This window comes from Echinops telfairi, unplaced genomic scaffold (genome assembly GCF_000313985.2).
Source record: "Echinops telfairi isolate 266 unplaced genomic scaffold, ASM31398v2 ScPeMD7_7417;HRSCAF=8455, whole genome shotgun sequence".
In the NCBI taxonomy this organism is placed as follows: domain Eukaryota; kingdom Metazoa; phylum Chordata; class Mammalia; order Afrosoricida; family Tenrecidae; genus Echinops; species Echinops telfairi.
Window position 1 is genome coordinate 269709 of NW_022111317.1, and position 10122 is coordinate 279830.

The following is a 10122-nucleotide window of genomic DNA, read 5'->3' on the forward strand; positions in this document are numbered from 1 at the left end:
AGCCCCGGCTGCTCAGTCTCCGCGGGGCCCTCACTGGATGTACAGAGAGCCCCGTGCCCCATGTACTGGGACTCTGCTGCAGACAGACAGCACCTGAGCTGTGCAGAGCCCAGTGGTCACCCACCGCCCCCTGGGCCCCAGGCCAGGCTGTGTCCCGCCATCAGCGGACAGTCCTTTCCCTGCCCCGGCCAGGCCCAGGGAGAAGACGGAGGGGGCCCAGTCCATACCAGGTGGCAGGTGGCCGTCACAGGGAACGTGGAGACGGAGGAGACTGGGTCTGGAATGAGGGGCAGGAATCTCCAGTGTGGGGCCTCTCTGGCACCCTGGGAAGGAGGCACTCTGGGAGCCAGGAAGCCGGGCCTGCCAAATACACCCAGATGGGGCTGGGGCCCTGGCCTGGGGCCCTGCAACTTCCTGGCCCCTGCCCCCGGCAGCCCAGGGGAACAGAGCTGGGGTGCACTATGGACCCTGTCACCCCGACCAGCTGCTGTGCCCAGCCAAGGAGGTGCCCACGGAGGAACAGGGTGGAGTCGGAGCAGAAGGGAAGCCTGGACCCCTGAGCTAGGTGTAGGGGGTGTAGGGTTTGCAGGTATAGGCAGAAGTGTGGGGGAGGGACGCTGACAGTGCTGGGGGCCTGGTAAGGGGAAAGTAGGGGTGGGGGGACAGATGTGGACTCCACAGCCACGTTTCCCAGCACCGTGGGGCCAACATGGATGCTGTGGGGATGCTGGGAAGAGGACTAGGTCTCATCTTGAAGGTTGTGCAGCAGAGGCTGGGGGCTGAGGGGGCACAAACAAAGGGGAGACTGGGGGTGGGGCATCCTCAGGGCCTAAGAAGGAACGAATTCCCCGCTGAACTTGGGGTGCTGGGTTTGGTGCAAAGGCGGGAAAACAGCCCAGCTCCCTGGGACGTCGGGTTCAGGCTCCCAATCCCCCTCTCCTCCCACCACCAGCAACTGATGGGAACTGGGAAAGGGGCTGGAGTCAGATTCTCGGCCCCACCGCCCCTGCAGCCTCCAGCCTGCTCACTATATGGACGTGTGCCCCCCCTGTACACAGGAGCACATATCCGCACACATGCACCGTGTCAACATGCAAGCCATGTGCACATCCACTCCTCACACATGCACATCCACATCCACTCACCTCGACGCACATGTGCTTATCACATACATATCCACACACACATGCACAGCATGTGCACACATGCCACGTGCACACACACGTGCACACATGCCTGCACACGAAAGGTGGCAGGCAGCCGTGGGCAGAGGGATGGGCAGCAGGAGCTGACTTGCCCAGGGATGTGGTCTGGGATGTGGCAACGGGCAGCGTTCCTAGGGGCTGTGGAAGAGCCATGGACACACCAGAGAAGGGGGACGACTGCGAGGCAGAGCTCGGTGGGGGTGGGGGTCCTCAGGAGTGGGAACGGCATCCCCTGGAGGCCAGCAGTTGGGGCAGCAGGCAGGGCCCCTGGGAGAGTGGTGACCCAGTGACCGGAGGGACCGTGGAGCGAGCACCTGGGGGCCTGGGAGCCATGACCAGAGGCACGGAGCTTGACTGCGGAATGAGGGGCCCGGGGGCAGCTCACAGCATCGAGGAGGGGCTGTCCCACGACCTGAGCCCCGGAGCCTGGGGGACGGAGGCGGCCATGCGGAGCCATGGGGCGTGCCTACCTGTACGGATGGCCAGGGTCAGCGGGAGGGGACATGTGGGGCTGCAAGGGAGGGGGGGAGAGGAAGCTGTGAGGGGAGAGGGGGGAGCAAGGGGGCTTGTGAGGGAGTGAGGAGGGAAGAGGGGGCCTGTGAGGGGAGAGGGGGAGCAGGGGGGCTTAGGAGGAGAGGCGGGGGTGGCCGAAAGGTGGGTGCAGGAGCCGGGCAGGGGGAAGGCCTTTGGGGAGCAAGGCGCTGACTGCTGACCCCAAGGGCCCCCCATCCCCAGTGCCATAGCCCCCTGCACACTGCAGGCCTAGCCCCCAGCCCCCCAACCCTGCACCAGCTGGAGAGAGGCAGGGGGGCTGGTGCCCCCCAGCCTGGCAGCACAGTGTGGTGTTTTGTCGCTGGAAGCCTTTGGACACAGCGTCACAAGCAGAGGCTGAGACCACAGGGGGGCTCTGCCAGGGGGGGGCGGGCAGGGGGGGGCTGTTTACTTAGAACGTGTGTCTCCCTGGGAGGTTGGCCGGGTGGGGTCCGGACATAACGGCCAGCCGGTAAACAGGCAGAGAGAGGATGAACAGGTGGGCCTTACACAGGAAGCCTAGGAGGGGGTGTGGGCACCCAGCAGGGGCCCAGGGGGCGGGGAGTTTCCAGGCCACAGCTGACAGCAAGCCCCCTAGGTGTGAGGCTTTGGGGTAGCTCTCCTTTCTGCCCTGGGCCCCCCTGGGGAACCTGCACAGAGCGCCCAGTGGCATGGAGCGCTCAGCCCCCAGGGGGAGGAGTCCTCTTCCCAGGCCCTTTCAGGTGGTCCCAACTCTGTTCCCCCAGCTTCCTGGCCCCCTGCCCTCCCGCCCTCGCTCACCCCACATGCTGACCGTCATGCAGGTGGTCTCTCCAAGGACCATGGGTCTCTGGGGGTGTTCGTGGCAGACCCGTTCTGTCAACTAGCTGAGGGGGGCAGCAGCCAGGGGCAAAGCAGGCGGCCTTGGGGCATTGCAGGGGGGCTGGGGAAACATGGAGGCAGAAGGAGCGAGGTGACTTGGGGGGGGTGGAGAGTCCCATGCCAGGCCCAGAGGGGCGCTGGGGTGCCCCTGGCCTCCGCAGGGGGTGCCAGGTCCAAGAGGGCAGCAGTTCAGGGTCTCCTCTGCCCAGGACCCAACAGACCACAATGTCAGTGGGGGCAGCAGGGACTCCAACCTGATGTCCCAGGCTGGGCATCCCGAGCCAGCTCCAGGGGTCTGGTCGAGAGCACCCACGATGCCCTGGGCCCAGGCTGGACAATTCTGCCGGTGTCCCCCTTGAAAGATGCTGTCAGGACTTCCCCCACGGAGCCGCATGGGGCCCTGGGTCTGACCACGGGGCACGCCACCGCTCCCTCCCTGCTGCCTCTCTACCAACTTGCTTCTTGCAGCCCCGCGGACGCCATGTAGTTATGGGTTTGGGGAGTCGGGTCAGGCACAGAGGAGACACTTTCGTCCCTTTGTCCTTGTGATCACTATCAAATTGTAAATTATGACCAGTTCTGCAACCCACCCACCCCCACTGACTGGACCCTGCAGCCCACAGAGACGGCCACTCTGGACCCCGGTGAGATGAGCACTGTCCCTGAGCACCTGCCTGGACAGGGGGCAAGGCCACCCCCTCCTCACCCCCTGTGTACCCTGAGATGGGAGAGGCCCCTTGAAGACGGTCACAAGTCCCTGGCCACGTTGGAGGAGCCCACAAAATGACTCGCGTGTTCTCAGTGCTGTGTCTGGGGGCCCTGAGCGGGCAGGGCCCAAGCAAGGCCAACATGGTCAGCGTGCAGGACAACTGGCCTGGCCAGCTGGCCACCCACAGTGGTCAAAGCAACTGCCATCAGCCAGGCCTGGCCTTGCTCAGCACTCATGGGTGTGGGGCCTCAGTTTCCCCACATGGGCCCTGAAGGGGGGGGCGGGGCTGGGTGATTCCTGGGCCTGAGAGGGAAGCTGGCTGGTAGACCCTGCTCTGTAGCCACAATGCCCCCCACTCTCCCACATGACTCTGCCTTCGGTCTTCAGCTTGGGTGTGGTGGGGACGGGTGTGTATGGGGGTGCCCCTTTATCCAAGAGCCTCCTCCTTCCCTGGGGCCTGCAGTCCCACCCCACACCCAACCAACACGACTTCCTGTCCCTTCCTAGGGATGGGGCCTCTCAGACACACCCAAACCTAGTGAAGCCAGCTCCCACCCTCACCTGCCCGAGGGGGGCCTCCCTGCCACCCGCCCACCTGCCTTTCCTCCCTCAGCCCTTCCCCTTGGGGCCCCCACCCCCCCTACCCAGCACAGCCCTCCCTCCACAGGGGTCCCAGGACACTGGCTCCATCCCCTCCTCTGCCCCCGCCTCCTGCTCCACACCCAGCACCTGGGATCTGACAGGTGGGGGTAGGTGCCCCTGGCTCTCGGAAAAGGGGGGGGCTGCACAGAATGGGGGTCAGAGCTCCTGGAGTGAGTAGGAGCCCTGGTCTCAGGTTGAGGAGAGGCCCCACCTGGCTGTTCTTCCTGAGGTATGACCTTTCTCCTGCCCAGACTGGACAGGTGGGTCCCAACCCCCCCAACCCCCTCCTTGCACTGCTAACTCCAGCCCCAGGGCACCTGTGCAGAACGCCCCTTCCCCAGATCCCCCACATTCCCCCAAAGCGAAAAGTTCTAGGACCAGTCCCTGGTGTGGACCCAGGCCCTCAGAGGGTCCAGGGGCGGGACAGCTAAGTAGCCCCGTGGGTCCCAGACTCTAGCCACCAGGCCCAGGGGGAGGACCAACCAGCCTTCCCTCAACCAAGGATGGAGAGGAGTCCCCAGAGTCGGCATCAGGGTGGGGGGATCCTATCAAGTGTCCACACGAGGCACACACAGCACCGGGGAGAGGGGCATCCACACCCCCCATGAATGCTCACGCATGTTACCCCACAACTTCACATTCTGTACGCACATGGATTCACGGGGGAGGAGCACACTGCACACTGCACACATGCGCACACATATGTATGCTTCAGGAGCGGGGAAGGACACACACATGCACACCTTGACACCCAGCATCTGGGGGCCAGAGGTGCGCACCCCTTCACATGCTACACACGTGTTTGCACGCAGCACACGCAAGAGAGGTGAGATACACTCACACTGTATACATTGAGACACCGCCCCAGAGGGCGGAGGGTACACACACACATGCACATACATTTGCACATACACATACACACATGCACATCGTACACACGTTTGCATGCAACACACCAGAGAGGGGCAGGTGCGCACGTGCACACGCACACACACACACAGAGGGGTGACTGCAGGCCAGGCCCGAGGGTGCCTACACGCCTACCTCGGGAACGTGGCCCAGGCCCTCACCTGCCTTGGTCATGTGTCCGCAGGTGACTCAGCTGGACCAGAGGCTCCTGCTCATCACGGACCTGCTCCAGCAGCTGCTTGCCCTGCAGGCTGGAGGCCCCCCTGGAGGAGGCGGTGGCTGCACCGCCCAGCAAGAGCTCCACCTGCCCAGCAGCTCACTCCCCACCTACGAACAGCTGACCGTGCCCCGCAGGGCCGCCGATGAGGGGTCCTGATGAGGGCCCAGGAGGGCCGGCGGGTCCAGAGGGGTGTCGAGGAGGAGCTGGGACACCCCGGGCAGGGTGGTGCCCTAGAAGGTCCAGGAGGCCAAGCCCGGGAGGGTCACAGGCCCGGGCTGGGGTGGAGGCTGGCAGGTCCAAGCCTGTCGCCCCAGTCCCTGTTCCCATGGTGCTGTGTGCTGGCCAGTGCACAGGGATGGGGGCCGGGGCTGCTCTCCCCTGGGCTGGGGGCACCTGGCAGGCAGTGGTTGGGATACGGAGCAGTGTGGGCCAGGGCCGGTCACCCTGGATGTCTCCAGAAGCTTCACAAGAGACTCAGAGAGTCAACCTGGCATCCTCTTTGGGGGTCCTTGAACCCAGAACCCAGAGCAGACAGGGGTCTCTCAATGAAGTCAGCTGTCCCACTCAGTTCCTTCCCAGGACTCTCAGGAGATGCCCACCTGGGCTGGAGAGACAGATGTCCGAGCTACCTCCTCCCTGGAGGGCCTGGCCCCACCCCCTCAGAGAGACGGCTCTGAGTCCCATTCTATATGATGAGCGCTAGACAGGTACACGGACCCTGAGCCCAGCCCAGCCGGGAACCAGGGCTGCCCTGGGCAGGGACCCTCTGGTATCACAGAACTCCGGGTGATCATGTGATTTTACACGGTGTGGTGTTGGTTCATGGGGTGGGATCCCTAATAAATGGGAGAATCACGTGTGTGTGCACTTGTGCTTATGGGGTGCCTGGGCCTCGGCTCCCAGCCCCCACCTAGGACCCCTAGCTGGTACCACTGACCGCAATGCACCCAGTCACTCCCCTGAACCCAATGCCCCCAGCGGCTGCCCCAAACGCTATATCCTCAGCTGTCACACCCAACCCCACTACCCCCCAGCTGCAGCCCCCAATGCTGTGTCCCCCAGTCACCACCTCACCCCCTATTCCCTGTGCGCACCCCCAGCACACTCACTGTCTTGTTTGTGTCTCTAGTATCTTGTCACTCAGGTTCTGTGTATCTTTGCTGTCCCATGTTAGTGTGTCTGTGTCTGTCTCCTGCACATCCACGCACCATGCCTCAACCCTCTGGACTCCCCACTTTCCAAAGTCCCTGCCCCCGACTTCTCAGCCTGGCAGTGGGAAGGAGAGGGGCTGTGTGAGATTTCCAGGGCCTGTACTGAGCCAGCACAGCTGGTACCAGAGGCAGTGGCCAGGGCAGCGGCATGTGTGTTGAGGTGACCCAAGACCCCCTTGGGGGAGAGCACCCAGCCCTTCACAGGGCCAGCGCCCCCCAGGGTCTTAGCATCCCGACTCCGGGTCCCATGGGGGGTCAGTTCCTGAGAAGGCCAGCCCTCAGGTCGTGTCGAGTAAATATTTGTGGAAACCCTGGGGAGCCTGGTTGGAAAGTGGGGCTCCCCGCAGGCACCCTGGCCCAGAGCCCCGGCCTGCCCTCGGTGGGCGCGGCATCCACACTGGCTTTGTCTGCGTCCAGCCAGCCTTGCTGGGCAGCGGCTCAGGATGGGCACCATTGCCGTCCTCTGGGGTGTGAAATGCAATTTACCTGAAATAAAGCCCAATTATGGAATTAGCTAATGAAGGCCGCGCTGGAGGCCTGGCCACGAGGGCCCGGGCCCGCGGGCCGCGGGACAGATGGCGCCCGTGCTGCATTCCTTCACTGGCCGCTAGCTGACTCGCAGGGCACAGGACCATCTGGTGTGAGGCTCGTCCTGTGTGCCCACACAATGGCCCAGCGGACCTCTCCCGGGGAAGACCGTCGCCCAGGCAACACAGCATGTGCAGTCCGGCCCCGCCCCCGGCCCCGCCCCCACCCAGCTCCGCCTGGTCCTTTGTGGGCCTGGCCTGGAGGCCGGACGCGGGCGGCCGCTGGCCATGTCCCTGAGCACTTTATCCCCAGCGCCCGCCTTTGTCTCCAAATTGGGCTCCTTATTGAGGTCCCCGGAGTCCAGTGGGCGCCAGCACATCTGCTCAGGCCGGGGAAGGGGCAGCCAGGCCTGCTGCCCACGGTCTGGGGCGCCCACCACCTCTGCCCACCACCTACCCCACCCCTAGCCCCGACGGCAGCCCCTGGGGGGAGCCTGCCTGAGGTAGTCACCTCAGGAGAGGCTGTGCCCTCCTTGGGTGGGGGCCAGAGGGAGGAGGCCAGGGTAGGACCAGCCCTCCCTCTACCGCGATCCATCTTGTCACCTGGTGGGATGGGCAGGGCCCTGGGCACGCAGTAGGCGCTTAGTGAAGACAGGTCCTTGGCCGGGGTGAGGCGAGGTATGGGCTTAACACCCTACCTGCCCCCCAAGTCCTCACTGTGCCCAGCTTCCCCTGGAGCCAGCGTGAGCCCCCCACCCCCTACAAACCCAAGAGGCCACCCCTGCTTGCCCCAGGAGGCTCGCTCACACAGTCCCTACAGCAGGCTGACTGGCCGAAGCCTGTCCCATATCCCATCCCGAGTGGATCTGCTAGGTGCCAGAGCCACCTCGAAGAAGGGGCTGACCCTCCTTAGGTGCATGGGCAGGCAGAGCTTCCCTCCCTGGGCACGAGCCTGCACCCCCGACCACCCTGGGCCACCTCCGAGTATACCAGTGGCTCGTGGGCACTTGAAAACTTGGCCTTGCTCTTCTCAGGCCCCTCCCCCCGGCCCCCCTCGGCCCCATGCATTAGGGAGATGAGGTCAGTGGCCAGGAGCCAGGCCCCCATCCCGACCTGGGCGGCGGCCCTTGAGGGCTGCCCAAGTGGTCCTTTCCAAGCCCTACTTCAGCATGGACCCTTCGAGGTCCCTGAGCCCACAGGCCAGTGACCTCCGACCCCATAGCCAGCTGCTGCAGTTTCACCTGCTTGAGTGGGGCTGCCCCCCTGCATGGGGGACCCAGCGGGGCAGAGGGCAAAGGGGATGGTGCCTGCCAGAAGCACCGCGTGGAGATGAGACCTGACATTGTGCCCCCAGGGTCGGATTCTTTGGCCTCTAGTGGGAGGGGGAGGGGCGCATGGCCTAGGCACATCTGCACACACCCCCCATCCTGCCATTCCAGCAGCCCCTCTATTTTTTGTTGGGGGGGGGCGCTGGGGGCTGGGGCAGGACTATACGTAATCCCCCCAGAGCCAAACCCGCTCCCCAGCCCTGTCCCCAGCTCCCAGCCACCTCCATCCCCACCTGCTTTCTCTGGCACCCCCCTGAGAATCTGTCCCGCTCAGGGCCCAGGGCGGCATGGGGGGTAGGGGAGGAGGGGACCTGCGCCCGGACACTCAGCGTGTATGCACACACGCATGCAGCTGGGGAAACCGAGGCCCCTCCCACACCTGCCCTCGGGGTTGGCATTGGTGAGGCCTCCGGAGGCAGAGCCCCTCTGTGGAGTCGCTTGCTGGGCCAGGAAGTCCTCGGCCGGAACAACAGACTCCCAGAAGCACAGCGCCCCCAGAGTGGCTGGATGGCAGGGGCCACAGGGACCGGATCCAAGGGAAAGACACCACATTCCAGGGGGATTAGACGACTGCCCCCTGCCACCACCACCCCCATGCCCTGCTACCCCATGAGAGCCAGGAGGGAGGTCTCCCAACCCCAGACTTGCCCCAGGACGAGTGCCCCGCTGTCTGAGGGAACAGGCCCACTGGCCCCAAGGAGGCGGTCAGGGCTCTGCCACCTGGAAGCGTAAGTGCTCCCCCTCCCTTGGGCCCTCAGAGGCTCCGGGGCGGCTGGAGACAGGCTGGCGGGTGGCGGGGGTTCTGAAAGGGGCAGCTTGTGCTGGGATTGCTGGGGTGCCCCGAGGCCCCGGTGGGGGTGGAGGCTGGAAGGGCCTGGCCTTTGGGGACTAGCCTGCTGGGCGGGAGTCCCCGCCCGGGAGAAGAAGAGCTCTCTTGAGAGGTTAATGTCATTAAGTCTTCTCAAAGGGCTTTAATCAAATCCCACTCCATCCACGGCCCCCAAGGCAGGGGCTCGGGAGAGCAGAGGGTGGACAATGGGCTCTGTCGTGTCCCCTTCACTGTCCGCTCAGCCCCAGGACTGGGTGCAGTCTGGAGGTCAGGGCCACCAGGGGCACATGGGAAGGATGTCCTGCTGACCTGTCACCTACCCTAGGCTGGTCTCCTTCCCCTCGAGGTGGGGGTAGTCCCTGCCCTCTTGTCCCCGGGACCCCAACCTCACAGGCAGAACTCCCCACAAGACCTCCCTACCCGCTGTGCTGGAGAGAGATCCTGCCTGGCTCACTGCTGCGGGTTACAGGGTCAACACTTCTGACCCTGGGGCTCTGCCACAATCGGATTCGGGCAAGGACAGTGGGTGGTGGCTGTGGGAGTTTTGAGGGTTGGCGGCACCCTCACACCTACAAGGCCCCCACCCGTCCTTCACTGAGTTTCACCCGGAGGCGTTTGGGTGGTAATTCTGGCTCATAGCGACTACCCCCATGCCCTGGAGGTCCAGTGGTTATGAGGTAGTCCGAGGTCGGCGGTTCGAAACCACCAGCAGCAGCTCAACTGGAGACAAGACGGGGCTTTCTATTCCTGTCAGCAGTCACAGTCTCGTACAGCCACAGGGGACACTGAGTCACCCGTGGGACAGAACAGACCCTGCCACGGCTCCCAGGCATCTGTCTGTACAGGCACAAGGGATTGGGCCTTTCTCCCTTGGACCGGAACCACTGACCTGCTGGTGGACAGCAAGCACTTCAGAGGGACCCGCCCATGGCCGGGGCCAATCAAATCATTCTCCCATGTGTCCACAGCGAGGGAGGGTCCCCTTGTCCCTACCCCCCACCACAGGGCCCTCCCTGCACCAGCTGCGCCCCAGGCCCTGGGAGGCCACCCACAGCCAGTCCCTTCTACTACTCACCACAGGGTGAGCAGGAGTGAGTTTCTGCACAGGTGGAACGTGGCAGGCTACTGTCCCCCCTCCACCACCACCCCC

The 10122-nt window shown here is 64.5% G+C and overlaps 1 protein-coding gene across 1 annotated transcript in view; it reads left to right on the plus strand.

Annotated features, from left to right (window-relative positions):
• KCNQ1 (potassium voltage-gated channel subfamily Q member 1) overlaps positions 1-5934 on the plus strand; it is a gene marked incomplete at its 5' end in the record, with an annotated part of 184923 nt that extends 178989 nt beyond the window's left edge. The window contains one exon of the mRNA XM_004713756.2: positions 5042-5934. Coding sequence (XP_004713813.1) covers positions 5042-5233 — 192 coding nt within the window. The remainder of the gene's footprint in view (positions 1-5041) is intronic.
• Positions 5935-10122: the final 4188 nt, after the last annotated feature.